Genomic DNA, 21,413 nt, shown 5'->3' with positions numbered 1-21,413 from the left:
AATCACTTTATTATATCCGACTTTGTTAACTTAATATTTATCATGATTATCAAATTTATTTAATAGTGTTTATTAAATATTTTATTGTCTTTAAACGTTTTACCTATATAATAATCATCGAAACATCAGGTTATCATAAAATTTATTAAATTACATATTTACCTAGAATATATTTACATAGTAATTATAGAATTTCATTATGTTATATATAAATTGTTTTATATTTTAGATACGTCAAAAGAATTGAGATTGCACGAAAGATATAAATCGTAAATGCAACGTATAATGGACAGTGTAAAGTAGCTAAGGTTTTTCCTTAAGAAGCAAGAGAAAGAAAGAAAGAAAGAAAGAAAGAAAGAAAGAATAGAAGAAAAAAGGGTGGTAGATGGCGTTCTTTGGGATTTAAGGCTCCCATAAATCCGTTCGAAGCATCCCTCGAATCCTCTCGACACGGCGCGGTCAGTCGGCTTTTACCAGATTGTATTCCTCGATAGCTCCTTCGCCGACGCTTTTACTTTAGCTTTCGAAATTCCCCGGAAAAGACGGCCTTTCACTTGACTCTTTCCATTGCCGAATATCTTGTTCTCTCATTCCCTTCTATCTTTCTTCTTTCTTTATCTCCTTTTAGGTGTAAAGTAGTTGAGTGCAAAAGACAGCCCTTTTATCTAATACCTCCAAAGGGAAAATGTTTTATTGGTTTTTTGAATATTAAATGGGAACTTCTTCTTCTTCTTTTTTTTTTCTTTTTTTCTTATTTCTTTCTACCTTTCTTTTTTTTCACTTTCACATTTTGACATTTGTTTTATTATATCGTTATATCAATAAATTTTTTACCCTATCAAACGTGACGTCAAAGATAATTAATAAAACTGAATTATAATTATATTGAAAAATTGTAAATGCAATTATAATTATTATATAATTAATTTATAATTGTAATGCAATATTAATATTTATATACACACAGTCATAAGCATTAGAATTTCATTTGTCAAATATATATCTAACTTTTAATTGGATCAATTTAGAATATTTAAATTGTTCTTCAATGATTCTCGAGTATATCGAGTATATTTGATATCATTTTATTCATTAACGATGTCATTACAAAGTAATTGGTTTCTTTGTCTTTATTCTTTTTTATTATTATTATTATTATTATTATTATTATTATTATTATTATTATTATTATTATTATTATTATTATTATTAGAGATAACTTCAATTTAATGTTCATTTTTTATTATTATTCGATTATTTTATATCACTATATAGTATTTGATTTCTTCCTTAAATATCTTTTTCCTTGTGAACATAAATTTCACTTATCGAACTTCAATGGTACATAAATCTTATAGTATTCGATTAACACGATTCTATTTACCTTATCTACTTATCTCATCTACATAATTAAATTCCATTATTATTATTTGTTCCATTACTGATATTATATCTTTATCTTTTCTAAATCGATATCGAGCTTCCATTGTAACTCTCTCTCTCTCTCTCTCTCTATATATATATATATATATATATATATATATATATTATTCTACGACACTATATGTGCATATATACATACGTATATACGTCACACGTCATATATACGTCAGTTCTGATTTCTTTTGTCATTCAAAGATTGATAACTGATGTAACCAATAGCTATAAGTACTTCCAAGTATCTTTACAAATGGATTTATAATTAAGATCGGTAAGCACATATAGAATGAACAAAGTTACAGCAAAATTGATCGGTGATAATATCGATAGATACGTTTCCTATGGGGGAAGTTAAATCGTGCGATATACCAATTTCGGCAGACCGGGTCATCGCAATTATCGAGTGTCAGGAGAGAGAAGAAAAAAGAGGAAAGGAAAAAATGTTGTCCACTCGGCAGCCCTTCTTTCCCGTCCTTGTTTCATTCGGTCGTTCGTTTCGATTCGAAAGGATGCAATCAATGTAGCGTGCAATGCGCTTCGATTTAAATTCATGAATAATTCCTTCTTCTTCTTCTCCTCTTCCTCCTGACTTCAGGGGCCTTCGAGATCGACGAACTTTTCTTCCTTTTTTTCTTCCTTCCATCCTCTTCCATCTCTTTCTTCTTCTCCGCCTCTTCCTCCTCCTTCTCCTTCTCCTCCTCCTCTTTTTTCCTCCTGCTCCTGCTCCTGGTTCAACTTCTGCTCCTCATCTTTTTTTCTTTCTACTTCGCTCCGCTTCAGGAGTATCGATCGACGAAACTTTTATCGAAGTTTAATCAAGAAAAGATCTAATTATCTGGAAACTTGGAGATAAAAACCCATAGAAACTCTATATCCAAAAGAAATTACTTTACTTGCTCCCTAGAAATTGAAATCCGACATGCTGCGCGAATGAATGAGAAATATATTCAAGTCACTTTCTTGTCCATTGATAAGCTTCAATGGGGATGTTTTTCTGTCACAGAGGGAGGCTACGCAACGAGATGTGGAACGAGAACGACGACAACGATTGGAGGCTGAAGCACGGCTACGAGAAGCTACGGCTGAAGCCGAACGAGCACGATCAAGGGTACATCATCTTCAAAGGGAATTGGCCAGGTAAAAAAAAAAGACCATCTGATCATTTTTTAAGAATGACGTAGAAATAATTATATGCGTAACGTAGACGAGTAATTATTGACAACTTTCTCGTGTACTTTTTTTTTTTTTTTTTTTTTTTTTTTTGAATAATTTGTTAAGTTTTTATTCTATTCAAAATGGTTTTATTGTGTATTAAAACTGTCGTATATCGCATGTAATTTCTTTTCTTACTTTTCTTTTTGTTTTTTCCTTTTTTTTTTTTTTTGTTATTTGTTTTCGACATTCAAATTAACTTTGTAAAAATTTAAAATATTTCGTCAAAAGCACTATTTATATTGTTAAAATATTATAGAAAAATGTTTCAAGGCAAAGTAGAAATTTATGAGGCAAGAGAATTTTTTTTCTTTTTCCTTTCCTCGAACTTTAAAAATCATTTGGTTTGTTCCTTTTTTTTCTTTTTTTCTTTTTTTTTTTTTTTTTTTTGAACGAAATATATTTATCTAACATATCGTCATGATTGGTAAAATGGAAACAAAAAAGAAATCGATAGATGTTACTTTCGAATCTTTCGAATTAACGTATTTCAATATGAATAGTAGACTTTTTTATATCTCTAATCACGAATATGATTAATAAATCAATAAATTGAAGTAAATATTAATCCTAGTCATAATTTCTCGACCAATATCGAAAGTTTTTAATAATAACCGGGGTACAGATATATGTATAGTTAATGGCGTCCGTTTTCATTCTTTTTTTTTTCTCTCTCTTTTTCCATTTTCTCTTGCCCATTGGTCTTTGCCACTTTTTTCCTCGTTTCCCTCAATAACACGTTACGAACGTCGCTTATTTCCACGCTTATTTCATCGAGCCCGCAAAGCTGGTAGGTATTTTATATTCGGTGGTCCAGACCACGCGGTATAAAAGTGCCCCAAGGAAGGTTATAACGTATAAATAATGAGAAAGAAAGAGAGAGAGAGAGATAGATAGATAGATAGATAGATAGAGAGAGAGAGAGAGAGAGAGAAAGAGAGAGAGAGGAGGGAGAAAGGAAGAAGGAGTAGGAGGAGGAAGGGAAGTGTTTCACGCGCCGATAACCAGAGAATTCGATGGTAAATCATCGATATTGGCTTTCGTCCAATGATATATAGTACGTATATCGTTCGTCCTTCCCTTTGACCCTGCCGCGATGGTATAGCGAATATCGAAAGAATTGCGTGGAGAAAAGATCGATAGATAATTTAGTTTGCCGATAATATGATGTAACAAAAAAAAAAGAAGAAAATAATAGATACATGAGTTTATTATATTTCTGATTCAGAAATGATAAAGAACAGACAAAAGAGATATATAATTGGACATACATATATTATAAAAGTATATATATATATACTTTTATATATATGTGTGTGTGTGTGTGTGTGTGTGTGTGTGTGTGTGTGTGTATTTGTGTGTATACAATTAATAAATAAAAATAAAAAATATAAGTAATAATTATGGATATATACGAATGAAAAATCTTAGTAAAATACATTGTTACTATTTTTTTTATAACTCTCAGCTTGAATCACATAACTATTAGGTGGACCGGAAAGTAATGTCGCTTTCTTAAATTAAATTCAAACGAATAAATTTTTAACAAGTTTTTATTTTTAATCACAATCAAATATCGACATGCGCAAAAACGACATTACTTTCCGGTCCCCCTAATATAATTGTTTGCCTAATATGTAATGTCAAAATTTTTCATATTTTATATCTAAATAAATAAAAAAAGAATAAGAACAACGACGATCATATATAAATAATCAACAATATTATATAGTATTGAATAGGTCAATAAATAATTACGATATTTTCACTACAAAATATCCTACTGTGTGTGTATATATATATATATATATAATATCAGTTCTATTTAGATCTAATAAAATATTGAAAATATCAGCATTAATTATTATTATCGGCGCGATTGATTTATACATTAGATGCATTAGAACAATTCAAATTGATTTCTCTTCGATTTCAAGAAAATCAATTTCGTAATCGTTTTAGCGGAACGTTAAGAGCTAAGACAAATACGAAAGTTTAACGAGAGGAGCTTTAAAGCCGATTAGCCTTTCGATATTTCCAAGTGTGTGCTTACTTACGAAACTAAACGAAAGTAAAATCGGCTTACTCAAGAGAGAACCCTCTTTTAACGATTCTCAAATATAAACTTCCAATTTTGCGTTGTACCTTTCGTTCGTTTATTATGACGAATAACTCCGTAGCACTTTTCAAGCTTCAGCGACAAGAAAAATACGTTTCAAGGCAATTCTTTCGTTCTTTTTCTCTATCTGACCCCTTTCCTCCCCCTCACTCTGTCTCTCTCTCTCTCTCTCTTTCTCTCTCTCGTTCTCGTTTTCTCTCTCTTCTTATCTCATTTTTCAAAGAAGAAGTGAAAAAAGCAGCGAGAATCGTTAGGGAGCATTCAATTAGGATCATTTCACTGGAGGATTAAAATCCAACAGAGCCTCTTCACGCCTACCTGATTTCTTGTATGTCGTAGGATGGAAGAATCATCCCGTGGATTATTGCAACACAAGCAAAGGGCCGAACAGTTGAAGCAAGAAAAGACTGCCCTCACACTATCCTACGAGGTAAGAAGAATATCAGTTAAAAGTTGCCGGACCATTATTCCCGAGTTAATGTTAACCCTTTGTGATCTAATTTTTTTTTTTTTTAACATAAGTACAATATACTAAGTATGATTTATACCTTAAAAAAAAAAGAAAGAAAGAAAGAAAAAAAGAAAAAAACGATTAACCTTTGAATACGAATACAACGATCTATTTTATGTTAAACTTTTTTTGGGTACTGTATATGAGAGTATATATATATATATATATATATATATATATATATATATATATATGTATAAGAGTATATAACTTATTCGTATTTAATTGATTTAATCTATCTGCAAAAAGCATATATTCATTTGTTCATTAAAACACTTTTAAAAGAAAGATCCTTTAAAAACTTCTTTTTGTATCAATCGATATTCGTAATAATAAAAACAGATCATTAATTTCGTTTTATTTTTTGTTTTTTTTTTTTTTTTTTTTGGTTAGCATACTTTGCATTAGGCAATCCTTTAGATTAACATTTCTCAACCTTTCTGCTCTGCGTTACAATAAATTTGTTCGTAATGATACCGCGGCTCAAATGTTTATGATATAAAATTTGTTAAAAATTCGACAGTGACTGAAGTGACTGTATATTATTTAAAAATATACGTCTCAGGAATGTACTACGCAAGAACTTACTACGAGAACTTTCTGTAAATCTCTTGCAATATTAATCACTTGCCTCGTTTTGAATTAAAGTAGAAGGTATCATTTCACGGTCCATTAAAATTTTAACGCGATCCGATAGCTAGACTCGCGACCCTTTATAGGTCGAGAAACGTTGCTTCGGACCTACTGAAATATTCCAAGCAGAAAAATTATTGCTTTGTATTACTTTACTATTCGCATAATAGTTTCATTCCGAGGAAACAAAATAACTAACACGCTAACTAAGAATGAACGATGAAAACAAAATATATGTAAATAATATCCAGTCGGATCGTGGATATATATATATATACATATATACATATATCGATATATATCACTAAAAATATGTCCGTTATAACTCTAAACTATATCAATCAGAGATAGCAAATTCGGAGTCTCATCAAAAGAGAAAAGTTGGTACGGCTATGGCTCGATAAAAAGGGGAACAGTAAATACGACGTTTGCTAGCATCCCTTTATACTTTACGATGTACTATGCTATCTCGTTCACGGACGGTTTCCCTCTAAAAGAATCGTACTTTGATCCCGACGGGTTCACATCACTGCCCTACGGAATATCGTTTATTATCGACCTATGCTCAATCATAAAATTCCAAACGTTTATTTGTATGACCCTATGTATCTACATGTATATATATATATATATATATGTGTGTGTGTGTGTGTGTAAAACAAATATATATTGTCAACGCAGCAAACTCAATAAAATTCAACGTATCAGCATTAAAATCCCAAAAAGTGAAAAAGAATCGTTCTATTTTCTCTCGTCGAAGATGACAGAAAATCGTTGCCACCCTTCACTCTCGAAAAAATACCGAGAAAAGGTCTAGAGGGATGGGGATGGTAAAGGGATATTTGAGGTGGGGAGAAGGGGAATAGAGGGAGCACAGACATTAACAGTAGGGCCGAGAGAACCGCCGGTTGGTACGACCGTTATAAATCAGACACACGCACCCTCTATTAGCGTTCCTGTCCCTGGCAGCTCCTAAGCTCTAATTTAACGTTAACCGCCTTTCTGCTAATAACGCGTTGACGCTTTATTAACTCTCTGAGCTAATTGCGATAAACGTAATATCAGTACTTGAAAAGGAGATAAAATAAAAGATAAAAAAAAATATCGATTTTTTAATATTCAATTAATCATTGTTGTTGTTTAGGCACGGGTTCATCAGTACCAGGTTCAGATCTCAAAGTTACAATTGGAGAACGAGTCGATGCGCGGTCAGTTGCGTGGCTTGGAGGCTGCGTGCGCTGGGGAGGTGCATGCTGCATTGGTAGCACGTTTGGCGACCTTGGAGAGCGAACACGCAGCCCTGGCACGTGACGCCGATGCTCAGCGTCGTCAGTACGAGCGGTGCCTCGACGACGTCGCCAACCAGGTGGTCCGTGCCCTTCTATCTCAAAAGGTTCATCGAAAGCCATACTTTTCATCATTCTTACTCCCCTATTTCACTTCCCTTCTTCCTTTGTGCTCCCGTCTATTCATCGAAAATCCGTAGTCCTTTCTTCAACCTGATTAAAGTACTTTATATTCGTTGATTTTTCGTTACAAAAATGTTGACAAAAACAAACCTCCACGTATTAATTATAAATATCGAAGATTTTTTAATTTCATAGATATATGTAGGAAGGATTTTTTAAAGAAAAAAAAGTCTCGAAATTAATTCTTATCATTTCAAGAATATTAAACAAAAAATTTTGATATCCTAAGATAAGAAGCTAAATAATTGTTACAATGTAGTTCTTTATCAATATTATAAATGTTTATAATACAATGTTTATAAATATTGCGCTAACGCAAATATCAAAACCAAAAAAATATTCTGATTGATATAACGGTTAATAAAAAATAAAACATTTCATTCGTGATCATTTCGAGATTATATTGTTACAAGTCATCAAACTCGTAACAATATCAGTTCTACAGTATGAAATTAATAAAAGTATGTCGTGCGATTTGAAATTATGAAATAAAGTTGATTGATCGCGAAAATATTTTTTATCCTTACAAAAAAAAAGAAAAAGAAAAAAAAGAAACTCATTGAAACTTCAAAGACAACGAATGTAAAGTCCTATCGAGAGTCCAGCTTACTGATACCTGTGCAATTTCTCTCAGGGTTTCAGGGAAGAGATCGGTGCGCTACAAAGGCGCATACGAGAACTCGAAGCTCAAAATCGAGCACTCTCGGGTCTCCTGGCTCAAGCAGCGAGTCCTGGAAGTCCCACTGAACTAATTCAAAGTATACTTGAGGCTGGACCGGCCGCTTTAGTAGCTGCTCTTAGCCTAGATCCATCCTGGGTTCCTCTTTCCAGACCACGCTCCCTAAATCTACAAATACCCGTAATGGCGGCTGCAACAAAATGTCGACGAAACAGACCCACTCTAGGTATTATATTTAAACATTATTATAATATTATCCATTATTATTAATGTAAATTAGATTTCAATATTATCTTGAATTTTTTCTTTTCAATGGAATAATATCGATTAAATTCAATCCTAAAAAATATTTAAATATCATATTCGAATTGATTAAGTTTAAAGAAAAAAACAAAAAAAAAAACAAAAAAATAGAATTACAAAGAAAATCTTTAAAACGCATTTTTTTTAGAAATTATTTCTTATCAATAAAAAAGAAAATAGAAATAATGATATATATACATATATAGGATATATACATTGTTTAGTGCGCTACATGTCGTTTTATTTAACGTTAGTAAAGTATGAAAATCCGATCTTTCTTACCCCCAAAAATTATTAATTTACATGATTTGCAATTGGATATTATCGTTCTTTCTTATTCCAGGTCAGAAACCTTCAACAGGTTCGGGAACAGCGTCAAATGGGACAACAGGTGCCACGGAAGAGGAAGGTAGCGAGAGTCCTGAAAGTGGTAACAGGGATGAAGGTTATTCGACGATGTCGAGTGATGTTCAAGGTGAAGGTGCTCGTCAGGAACCTTCGTCACGTGGATTAGAAGATCTTAAAGAGGCAACCGATGAGACTGAAGGCGACGTTTCTCCGGATGCACGTTTAATAGCACTTGATGCCGGCGATCCAGATGTTCTCTTCCTACCTCTCAATTTAACGCTAGGAATTAATCCACGGCATAGTTATCCACCGAGCAAAGACCTTCTACCCTATCAGCACGTGATGCGCAGCTTCTCGGACAGTCATCTTTGCTTGAAACTCACAGCGACGAGTAATTTCACGCCATACAAATTACCAAGCCCCATGGGATCCTCCTCCCTTCTTCTCGTCGAAGAAGAGGGCTGGGATGCCGAGTACGTACAGCAATGGCTCAGGTTCGTCCATCGAATTCCCCTTTAACCCTTTATACGTTTGCTGCCACAAGCATTACTATTGGAATATCAAATTATTAATCGATTTTCATAACTTAATATCAAATAATTACGTATTGAATGTATTTCACTAATAATTGAAATAATGTAGTTATAATCAAAGTTAAATACTTATTAATCAAAAATTTATGAACGAACTAACTGATTGATTCATAAATAAATTCATTACTGATATCTACACGTTAACAAGATTATATATTTTAATCTATAAACGACTATAAAAAGAAAATACTTCGTAACTGATGGTAGAAGCATGAAAAAAAAAAAATAAGTAAAAAAAAAAAAAAAAAAAAGAAAGGATGAATGATTTTTACATGTAACACGATAACTCTAAAATGTAAAATAACATTTAACATTTAATTTTATTATGAAAAATTCCTTTTGGTAGTAAACGTTGTTGAACTTCCTTCCGTCCTTTTCTTTTATTCCATTAATTTACCGAAAGTAGTAATAGAAAATAAAATATCGATATTGATTAAAATTCCGTTCTCTTATCGTATTGTTCAGATTGGACGATAGCAGAAGCGCTCAACAGCATCGAGATTTACTCGAGTTGGAATACGATAGGGCGGAATTGGAAGACTGGAGTTTTTCGTTGTCGACGGAGGACCTCGTTCAAACTGAATCTACAGCGTGGAAAGAATCAAATGCCTGTACCGCTATGCCCGCACTCCCTGCCATCAAAGAACACAATCCTTTGGAACTCGAGGAGGATGCGAACGAATGTCTATGGAATGGTGCCAGCTACCTCGCCGATAGAGCAGGGGGTGAATTGGTACAATTTCTTGATTTCACTCTACAGAGTTAGTCATGGAATTGAAACAGTTTGTGTCTCTTTTTTTTTATCACCGAAAATAAAACAAATTTTCAATAGTGTAATAACATTAATTCATTATGGGTAACTAGAGTGATAGTAATATAAAAAAAAAAAAAAAGAAAAAAAAACAAGGCAACTGTATTTTTTTCCTTTTAACGAACAAAGTTACATAATATTACTGTTTTCGTATTAACTAATTTCGCGTTATTTCTCGTAATGTTCTGTCTATAAAAATCTTGGAAGAATAAATACTCCAAGAGATATTTTAAATAAATGATATACTTTATTGAAAAATATTATATGACGTTCCTTATCATTGTAAAATTTAAATTGATGAGCATTGAAAAGTATATGAACATAACAATACAGAAATATATGGTTCCTTTAAAAAAAAAAAAAACAAGATAAAAAAGTAATGAAAGAAAAATAAAAAAGAATCCAATTGCACTTTTTAATACATCTTCGTTATACTTACAATACCATTAAAATTATTCTTTTTATCGCCGTTTCAACGATACAATCCTTTTCAATTCCATGACTTAGCCTGTATTATTTTATTAAAGAAACACAAAGCATTAAGAAGTGTAACAATCTATAATAGGTCGCTCTATTGATGGATACGAGAACTGCAGGACCTTGGCCGTATGCTTCGAGCCCTGGTGCCTCGTGGAGTAGCGAGGAAGGCGTTTTAGAAAATTCGAGTAAAAGATCGTCGGCGGCTCTCTCCGGTTGTAGCGACGATCCTGACTCACCTTCGATCGGCACCGATTTCACCAGGGACTTTTACAGATTGGTCAAATTCGAAAGTACCAAAAGTCTCGCGAGTACTTCCTCGAGAAGCGGTAAACCACCAACTGACAGGGAACAAGCCCTTCAAAGTGTCCTATCCTTCATAGCCGAACAACAAATGTATTTGGCAGAATTACCGAATAATTCTTCGGAACAAAACGATATCCCTGGGCCAACCCATTCGATTGAAGGTAATTATTGAATCAACGGAAAACTGAAAAGTTTGTAAAAACATCTTCAAATCACATATTTTTATTTTCTACGTGTATATGTATAATGTTATTTTCGTTACATCGAAAGTATTTTTCTATAATTTAGAAAGGATTAAAACGATATTAATAATGCGTTATCATTTTCAACTTATCTCAGTTACGTCTTAGTTTTAAGAATTTGTATATGTAAATAATTTTAAGTTATTTTATTTTTATCTTTGTCATTATCGAAAACGTTTTTTTCTCTACGAAAAGAAGAAAAAAATCATTCTGAAATATACGATTAATTTTTAAATTTGTCTAAGTTTCGTCTTAGTTTTAAGAATCCGTATTTTGTAAGTAAGTTTAAGTAATTTATTTATTCTTTTTCTTCTCTTTTTTTTGTTTTTTCTTTTTTCTCTTTGTCATATTACGAAGGAACATTTTTTTACGAAAAGAAAAAAAAAATGTGGTTCTCAAATATATGATTATTTTCAACTTTTGTCTATATTTTCATCTTAGCATTAAGTATTAGTATTAATAAACTGTTTAATCGATTAAGTAATAACCTACTATTAATAACCTACTATAATAACGTATTATTAAATAATTTTTAACTTTTTGAAATAAACCTTTCAAATGCGAAGGATTACGTTTGAATATATTTTCAGAAAATCCTGGAAATAGAAGCGAATGTGCCGTCGAAGGTTCTTCCATTGGTACGGAAAGATCTCCGTCGTCGCAAGAAAGTGCTAATTCGGAAAATATACTTGAAGTAAACAACGAGGACGATCCACTCGAACAAATAGCAGTACCTCCTTTGCTAACCGAAGATAGAATGCTTGGTGTTGTAGGGTCTAGTACTTTAGTAGGTGCTGTAGGTTATACAACGGTAGCACCCACCGAATTAGGTGCCGTTCCCGAAGAAGACGAAGAAGCGGCTACTTCTTCGACCCCTAGCACGGTTGTGAGTTCAAGAAACCTTCCATACATACGTTTAACACGTTCACTGTCGGCCGAGTATAAAGAGTGATTCATTTTAATTTATGCCGGCATATATCTTTGATATTATTTGTTATATCGAGAAATTTTTTCAAGACAATTTTTACGAATATTTGCAAAAATATTCGCGTGGATTTATTAAAATAGATTCACCCTATATACCTATATGTACGTCGATTCTTTGCACTTAAATATCTTACACAAGTAACATAGAGTGTACATACATACGTGATGATCTTCCAAATTTAATTGCGAATAAATTATTTAATTCAATCATGCAAGTAAATAATCCTTATAATAAAATGTATTTGTATCGAAAATATCACTTATTTTTTTTTCTTTTTTCCTTTTTTTATTAATATTCATATGCATACTTTTACATGCAAACATATTTTTTTTTAGGTAAATACAGAGTGCAAGGAGAATAAATTTGATTTATTATGAAGAACATGTAGATCAGTGGATAGTGAACGTGAAAGATTTGTTTCTTCAATGTGCATTCCTCTTGAAACTTTCATTTCATTTCGTCAGGTTAGCCCCGCGAGAGCACCACTATTGGTTGAAGGTAGGGACAGATCTTTGAGCTTCCACGAACGAGCAACGTCGAAAGACGTTATCGACGAATTAAATCGAATGATTAGAAAAGGCGAAGATAGTACGGTCAATCAAGATCCTCAGGTAGCGCTCGAAAAATTGGATCTTGCTTGCTGCTGCCCAACTGGTTGGGTTCACGTTGAACGTGATATCGACTTCACAGATCCTAAGGTATACCAATCTCTATTTCCCTTCTTTCTAATACAAATTTAAATAAACACCCATGAAAGATCTTAAAACGAGTAAAAGACAATTTTTCTTTTTTACACGCATTACGAGTTTTATTGAATTAAAAGAAAAAAATATTATTTTATCTGAAATATTTGTTACATATTCCTAAACGCCAATAATAAATTTTTATATATGATGAATTAATATTTATTACTATCGTCATCGTTATATTTTTTATTTTTTTTGTACTCCTTCTCTAATATTGCTCCGTAGAGCTTAGATAGTATATTGTTCCTTTAAAAATAGCTAAAAGAAGAAATTTCATGAGTAACATATTTAAAAGCGTTATTTCTTTTCTTTTTTTTCTTTATTTATTTATTTATTTGTTATTAACGATATAAAGATTCTACGTTGTAAAACGAAAAATTAGTTTAGCCTTTTAAAACTCTTCGTGACCTTGACCGTACAATCTATCCACTACTTCCCCTACCTTCACTCTTTGAAACATTTACTAAATCATACGCGTTTATTTTCTTTCTCTTCAGGCCAGAGCAAACCTTCTAGACGTGATGTTGGCAAGTAGCGAAAGTTCTTCGGCGACCTCGAGCAGCGGTTCCGCTGGTAGTGATTCCGGGGATGAACCACCGGATTACCGACATTTGCACAGGTTACATCGATACCGACGACAAAAAAAAGGTACACTTTTTTCATAAGGTTAACGCGTCTCTCCGTTTCTACTATTTTTTTTTTTTCTTGCATATCGTCTCTCGTAGAACAGTGGTGCGCAAAAAAGTATCTCTTCACTTTTATTTACATTCAAATTTAATTAATGATATCGATAATATATAAATGTCGGAAATATCATTTTTAAAAAGACAGATTAAATTTTTATTTTATTAAAAATTTGCAGATATGCCGCGATTGTTGCACGAAATTTTCTCTTTTTTTTTTTTCTTTTATCTTTTCTATCTAGTTATATCGAGAGAGAAAGAGAGAGAGAGAGAGAGAGAGGGAGAGAAAGAGAGAGAGAGAGAGAGAGAGAGAGAGAGAGAGAGAGAGAGAAAGAGAGAGAGAGAGAGAGAAAGAAGAAAAAATTAAACAATTCCGAAAGAAGATTGATTTCATCTCCTTGAATTGTATTTTTTCGTCGAAGAAAAAAAAAAAGGAAAGAAAAAATTGTTCCTTAGTCAATGCGATATGCTTTATTTGATTACAAAATTTCATTGAGAATAAAATTTTTCAAATTAGGAAGCTTTTCTCCTTAGAAAGAGTATAGTTGGGAATATAAATAATTTACGCACCACTGTCATAGAGTATAACAAACGCGTAACACCTCCCCTCGCTCGAACGCGAGCACGTGTGTCGTCGATTTATGGAAAAAAACGAAAAAGAAAAAAGAAAAGAAAAGAAATCAGAAAAAGAAACAAATTCACTTCGCTTACTCGTTACCGCTCATCTCATTCGATCGCACCTTCACCAAACATAAATAAGTAATAAAGATTTTTATGACAACTTCAAATATCCTTATCTTCTCGTATCAATGAGCAATACTCACTTTCAATGCTTATTAACACTGATCTTCTGGAAGGCTGCGATTTTTCTATTAGAGATGTGCTTAACTATAATATCGATAATTGTATATAAACGATGAAAACTCATCGATAAAATCTTTTTAATTGAAAGTACTTCAAATTTTTAAATAGAATTGTTTTCGATTTTTGATAAATTGAATAACTATAATCATTGATCTTTTTGTATGTATCTTCAACATATATTTACTCATAGACACTTAACACATTTTATATTTATCTGAAATAAATACGCCCCGATATATTCAAAAGTTAAATGCATTTAATCTGATTTCTGAGAATATTGTATCAAATTATCGATCACTTGCTCAATATGACTTTCTTTTTAGATTAATCATTAAAAGTATCAAAGTTCATCGTGAAAATTCGTTTAATCACAAAAGTGAAATCATATTAATGGAAGAAAAAAAAAAGAAACATAAGTTTAACGATTGAACATATCTTATGAATTTTAAACAGAGTAAAAAGAATAATGAAAACGTTAATTCGATAGAATCTCCATTAATTGAACATTCCGATATCTGAATTTTCTAAATAATGTATTTCTTCGAATGATTAGATTTTTACAGATTCAATTTGTTTAACAATTTTTTAATAAATTTTGAAAATAATTTTGTAACAATTTTTTTATCATACTTTTGATAAAAATAAAAATAAAAAAAAACATACCGATAAAACTTTAACAATTATGATATATTATTATTAATTATAGATACATCGATAATATCAAAGTCGTATCAATATTTTTCGAACAAATATCGATAATCGTTAAGCACAGCTTTATTTTCTACTAAATATTATAGAAGCGTCTTTAAGTTTTGAACGTGGCAATACCAATTTGATTTGATTTAACTAAAACGTGCTCACGCTTCGTATGCTTTCGTATGCTCGCTCAAGGAACGTCCTTGCAAAAATTTTTACAATTTTGTAAAGACGTACGTATACATATATATGCATCATCGGAAAGCAAAACGTGATCGAGATAATATTTTTCCATTCAATTCGAAAGAAATTTTAATGGAATTATCGAAGAATTGATTACGTCAATTCATTATTGTCCATCTCTCTCTTCTTCCTGACTATTTTATTTTAAAGTGCAAGAATTTAAATAAAAATATATGTCTTGATACGTCTTCGAACAGATTCGTCTGTTTCGTAATAATTGTCATTTCATAAAATTTAAATCTAAATATATTACGTAAAATATGAAATTTTTGTCTGCAGTTGAAAAAAAAGAAAAAAAGAGAGAGAGAAAAAGAGAAATAGTCAAAAAAAAAAAATTATATAAAAATTCAATTAATATTCTTAGAACGAACGAACGCGATTGTCCAAATATATAAAATATATCATTCGTTTATTTATTTATTAATAACGAAATGTACATGTACAAAATGTATATTCATTCTCTTCAAAAATCAACCTTTCAACATGGTTTTCATTGGGAAAAATATAAATTTGTTCATTATCGAGCAACAATACGTTAACATCTATCCGTTTGTCTTCTCCGTTTGATATCATTTGCAAAAGGATAAATAAATAAAAATAATAAAAATAAAAAAAAGCTTTTACAAATGATCACACATTCTTATATATATATGTATATGTATACGGTCCGCATACACGAATTAACACAATCGCTAGTAGCTCTCGCTGTACATAGCTTTTTTTCCATATTTTCTGTTCAGATGGTAGCTCCTACGCGGTGTGCTTTGATTGTCACAAGAAAAGCTACGTAGTTCGGCTTAGTGACGAACAATTTCTATAATCGTCTTACCAGTCGGAAAGGAATATGTTTCATCGTGGCAACTTTTATTCGATCCAGCGTACGGAACTATACGGAATTGTACGATATATAAAATAGTCTTACCTCTCATTGGCTCTTACTAACATACTTATTAACCAGAAGACGAGCGTAACGAGAAAGATACATACGCAAAAGAGATTAACCTTTACGCAATTCCACAATTCTTTCCAAATTTTTCCTATATATATATACATCCAATTGTTTTTTTACATTTTCATAGAAATAATAATAAATATAATAACTATACGTATATTCATTATTAGCGAACGACACTAATCCAATCTAAATTGATTGCACTTATTCTTCCAAAAGAATTTGTCCGAATATTTCATAAAATGATCTCATTAGAATAATAAACATAAAGGATAAAATGTCATAGCCATTAATATCTATTTATATATGTTCTCCATAATGTGTGTATATTTTAATAAAACATTTTTATCGTTATTTATACATATCATTCATCGATCGTTCGTTATATATTAAAAAAACAATTCGTACTTTCATTTATCATCGATTAATAATTACCAACTATCATTCGGCTTTGAAAACTATCCAAATATATCGTGACTATATTTTTAGTTTTGGAATTGCGTCAAGGATCATAAGCGATATAATCTAATTTCTCTCTTACGATGGATGAACTTAATTAATCATATCCTTAGATGATAATATAACTACACGTATTGTAAAATGATACAAGTCGAATCGTCCTAAACGTTGACGAGATTAATGAACTCTATATAAACGAAATCGTAAAAGAGAAATTATTAAGCGTAACGTGGGATGTAATCGAAGAAAAAAAGAATTAAAAATAAGTATAAAAAAAAAAAAGAAAAAAGAAAAAAAAAGAAAAAAAGAAAAGATAAAAGGGACGCGCGAAGAAGGGTGAGAGAAAAGGATAAAAAGAATAGTAAAAAAGAAACTAAAAAGAGAGGGGAAGGGAGAGGTAATATGCAAAACGAATAAAAAAATAAAGCAAAAAAATGAAAAGAAAAAAGAAAAAGAGTGCTAAGCCGAGCTACTCTGTGTTCCGCTAGAGCCGGTATAGGAAGAGAGAAAGAGAGCGAGGGAGAGAGAGAGAGAGAGAGAGAGAGAGAGAGAGAACGCGCGCGCGCGAGAGAGAGAGAGAGAGAGAAAACGCGAAAAGAGAGCCGAAGAGTGAAGTGTCTGAGGCATGTTGACCCGCTGCGCTTGGTTTCTCAGCATCAGCGGCACAGGCACAACGCGTCCTAAGACCTTCCACTTGGGGAACTTCGAGGCCGTCCATAATCGACCGCGGGGAGGACTTTTTCGTGAGGTATGGCGAAAAGGAGCGCGAGGCCGTGGCGTCCTTTGATTTTCTCGACGAGATGGTCCCGTCGTCCTCGGCCTGCTCGGACGTCGCTTCCGAGCACGGTTCCGACAACAAAATGGATGCCATCGAGCAGGATCACAACAAAATTCTCACCTCGAGTACCCAGGCGACAACGACAGCTACGACGATGACAATGACAATGACGATGACCATGACGAGGATGACGACAACGATGACGACTACCGCTACTACTACTAATACTACTACTACTACTACTACTACTACTACTACTACTACTACTACTACTACTGCTACGAATCCTCTTGAAATCGACGATATGACACGACCTACCGAACAACAACATTCACTTTAGAAACAGATACGATTTTTCCACTTTTCTATACGCTTTATGACGCGAGAAAACGAGAGAGGTGTCGCATAATTTTATCAGATTTTCATTTAAAACTTGCGCGCCTCGCATCGTGCCTAGTCCAACAAGTTGCTGGGATACAGAGAGGAATGAAAGGAAAAGAACGATAGGACCAACCTACGTATGATGTGAATTATGTATCTGTGTATGTATTATGTATGTATGTATGAATTTATGTATGTACGTATATACGTACGTATGTATGTATGAATGTATGTATGCATGATGTGTGTATGCATGTATGTATGTATGTATGTATGTATGTATGTATGTATGTATGCATGTATGTATGTATGTACGTATGTATGAATATACTTATGTATATTCTTTCGAATTGGTTCCGCGCTCTTTTTTTTAAGAGATAAAAACAAAACGAAACACAATTTCTGTGTTTTATTTGTTGTAAAAAGTTATCCGAACTAATTCCCTCGTCATCATTTACATATGTATGTATGTAACTGGAATCGTTGCGTCCACCTACGTACGAATAATTTCTTTTCGTTCGCAAAAAGAGGGTGGAAAAAGATAATGGTGGCGGGAGGGACGAGCAGAAGGATAAAAAAGGAAAAAAGAAAAAAGATATTAGGGGAAAAAAATGAAGATAAAAAAAAAAGAAAACGAAAAAGAAAAAATCAATATATGTGAAATAATACACGTATAAACGTACCTATTAGAAGCGTTTAGAAAACGCGTTGATAAGGAAATACGGTAGGATATCTCCCGATAGGTTTAAACTACGTCGCTGGTATTATTATTAACGCCAACTAAGTCGGCATACTTGATGGATTTCTCTTCAAGAAATAAAATAATTCAAGCGACGAAAGTAGAAATTTCCAACGATACGTATATGTGTGTACGATAATCAATAGGAATAAGAAAACGAAAATCAAAGTTTCTATCGATAATAAGAAAACGAGTCCTTGTAATTGTAGTCGCCGTTCCAAGTAAGTACCTACAAATCGTTCAAACGATTTACAAAGTTCGATTTGAAATACATACCTACGATACGATTTACGAACGCGAGTTACTACTACGGACTGCTGCTCGTAATAGAACCATTAGAGGAGCACTGTTGTTGTGTGGTAGAGAACATTTCTTTTTTTCTCTTTAAGGAAAACATCTCTAATGATCGACATATAAAATTAACTGCGCGTGTCCTCTTCATATCAATTTTCTTCTTCTCCTTCTTCTTCTTCTTCTTCTTCTTCTTCTTTTTCTTCTTCTTCTTTTCTTAAATATGGCCACGAAGAGTTGCTCATTTCTTAGATTATATAACGATGTTAAAACCAATTATTATACCATCGAAGTATATAAACATAGTAGAACTATTTCAAGGCAGTAAATATAATCATAAAAAAAGATAAATAAAATATACATTTTATTTATCTTTTATCTATTTTCTTTTCTTCTTCTTCTTCTTATTTTTTCTTTTTCGAAATCTTTCAATGAAACATCAAATTCTAAAATATATATATATATATAATTATTGTTTATTTATATATTTAATATTTAAAATAAACGTTAGACAAACGATAATGAACAACTCATATATAGAATTTTTGCTTTAAAAATATATACCAGATACCATTGACATCCATTTTAACGTAAAAAACTCATTGGTCAATTATATTCTATTGGACAAAGACAATCAGTGTGTCTCTTTGTCTTTTAAAGTTTCACAATTTTAACGATAGAAAAACAGCAGTCCATTCTATACGTCGATCATATTTATTATGAAAACACGTTCGGCGATGTATTACGATTGTGATGAATTAATAAAAAAAAAAAAAAAAGAAAAAAAGAACAAAAAAAGAAAAAAAGAACAAAAAAAGAAAAAAAAGAAAAAGAAAAAGAAAAATAGAAAAATAGAAAAAAAAAAAATAAATAATCAAGAACCCATCTTGCAGCGTCATTATCTTTCTATACGGTAAAAAAAAAAAAAAAAAAAGAAAAAAAAGGAAGAAGAAGAATAGTCTACTCTTTTAATTCGTCAATCTTCTCTGGAAAATTTGAACCAGAAGCGGACGCGTTTTTGTCGCTATATATCCCCTCGTTTTACGATCGATCATCAAAACGTTCGGTTCTTTATCGCTCGATCTCTTAAACGAGAGATTGCAAAAAGATAAAACCTGTACAGTTTCCGAACGTTGTGTAACATAAGAATAGATTTGACAGAATTAGTGGGATTAGTGCTTTGTTCCCGGATTATAAGAGATTAGATGTAGCTGAATAAAGATTGTGTCTTTATAAAATACGGAAAGAACGAAGCTATAAGAACGCTTATACATCATTGGAAAGAGAGAGAGAGAGAGAGAGAGAGAAAGAAGAGAAACAATTAATAAAGTCAAGCATTTGGTCAAATTACTAGGAAATAATATCGTTAGTACGTACGACATAATTAAATTAACGAGTCCATAGAAAATCAAGATATTTTACACGTAGATACATCGAATACGAACGTCACTTGGTATTTTGAATAAATGGGAGAAAAAGAGAAAACAAAAAGAAATAAAACTAAAGAAAAAAAAGACAAAAAAAAAGGATAAAACAAATGACAAAAAAAAAGGCAAAAAAAAAAGTGAAAGAAGAAGAAGACTGCATGGCTATAAAGTTTTTGTCTTTTCTTTCTCTTTAATTGGATCCAAATAAAAACGCTAATGATAGAGATTCGTTTCAACAATTACTCGACTTTGGGAGAAAAATTTAAATAAAGCATTAAATTAAACTTTCTCATGTATATACATAATGGCGGTGATCGAGGCTGTCGTCTGAAAATATTCAGGCTAACGATTTTTTTCGATTGTGTAAAAAATATTATTCCACGAAAAGTAAGAAACGCGATATATGCTCGCCGTCACAACTAACTATTTAACAGATTTAGGACGAAGATATAACTTATGACATTTGAGTTGTTAATGCTATAGACGGAAGATAAATATGTATGTATGTATATCGTCGTTGCGCGCAAAACTAAAAATCCACATTTTTCATGGTCCGGTATGCGCAACAATGTAAGGGAAAACAACAACAAAAAAAATAGAAAAAAAAAAAAAGAAAAAAAAGAAGAAAAAAAAAAGAAAACGCGAGAGAACTTTTGTCCTGCAGTCTAGAGAAGTAATCATTTTTCGGATATAGTTGTAAGATATTTGTAAACTCTGTCCGTTACTGTCATTACGGAGAGAAGATAGGAATGAGAGTGAGAGAGAGAGAGAGAGAGAGAGAGAGAGAGAGAGAGAGAGAGGAATAGAATATATGCGCATGCGCGTATCTGTGTGTGCGTGTTTAAGAGAGAGAGAGAGAGAGAGAGAGAAAGTGTGAAGCGAGGGAGGCAATGAACGCAAGCCCGATTTTACGTTGTAAATAGTAATGTATTATAGTACAACGGATGTAAGTTATCCTCCCTTAATCTTAATAAATTATGACAATATAAGAACATGATATACGATTTACTAATTTGAGTACAT

The 21,413-nt window shown here is 32.1% G+C and overlaps 1 protein-coding gene across 4 annotated transcripts in view; it reads left to right on the top strand.

Annotated features, from left to right (window-relative positions):
• The window catches only part of LOC124426980 (serine-rich adhesin for platelets-like), a 163,368-nt gene extending 141,981 nt beyond the window's left edge, over nt 1–21,387 (top strand). For 2 of the 4 annotated variants that reach the window (XM_046969341.1, XM_046969344.1), the window contains 11 exons: nt 2,444–2,577; nt 5,111–5,201; nt 7,060–7,308; nt 8,019–8,289; nt 8,710–9,208; nt 9,773–10,040; nt 10,684–11,062; nt 11,734–12,029; nt 12,596–12,829; nt 13,375–13,525; nt 17,429–21,387. In XM_046969341.1, the coding sequence (XP_046825297.1) occupies nt 2,444–2,577; nt 5,111–5,201; nt 7,060–7,308; nt 8,019–8,289; nt 8,710–9,208; nt 9,773–10,040; nt 10,684–11,062; nt 11,734–12,029; nt 12,596–12,829; nt 13,375–13,525; nt 17,429–17,892 (3,036 nt within the window). In that variant the 3' untranslated portion in view covers nt 17,893–21,387. Of the gene's footprint in view, nt 1–2,443; nt 2,578–5,110; nt 5,202–7,059; nt 7,309–8,018; nt 8,290–8,709; nt 9,209–9,772; nt 10,041–10,683; nt 11,063–11,733; nt 12,030–12,595; nt 12,830–13,374; nt 13,526–16,103; nt 16,344–17,428 lie in introns of those variants that run through there. The other 2 variants (XM_046969342.1, XM_046969343.1) reach the window with 2 other exon arrangements.
• Nucleotides 21,388–21,413: the final 26 nt, after the last annotated feature.

This window comes from Vespa crabro, chromosome 9 (assembly GCF_910589235.1).
Source record: "Vespa crabro chromosome 9, iyVesCrab1.2, whole genome shotgun sequence".
In the NCBI taxonomy this organism is placed as follows: Eukaryota; Metazoa; Arthropoda; class Insecta; order Hymenoptera; family Vespidae; genus Vespa; species Vespa crabro.
The sequence above is the reverse complement of the archived record's forward strand: the minus strand, read 5'-3'. Positions and strand labels throughout refer to the sequence as shown.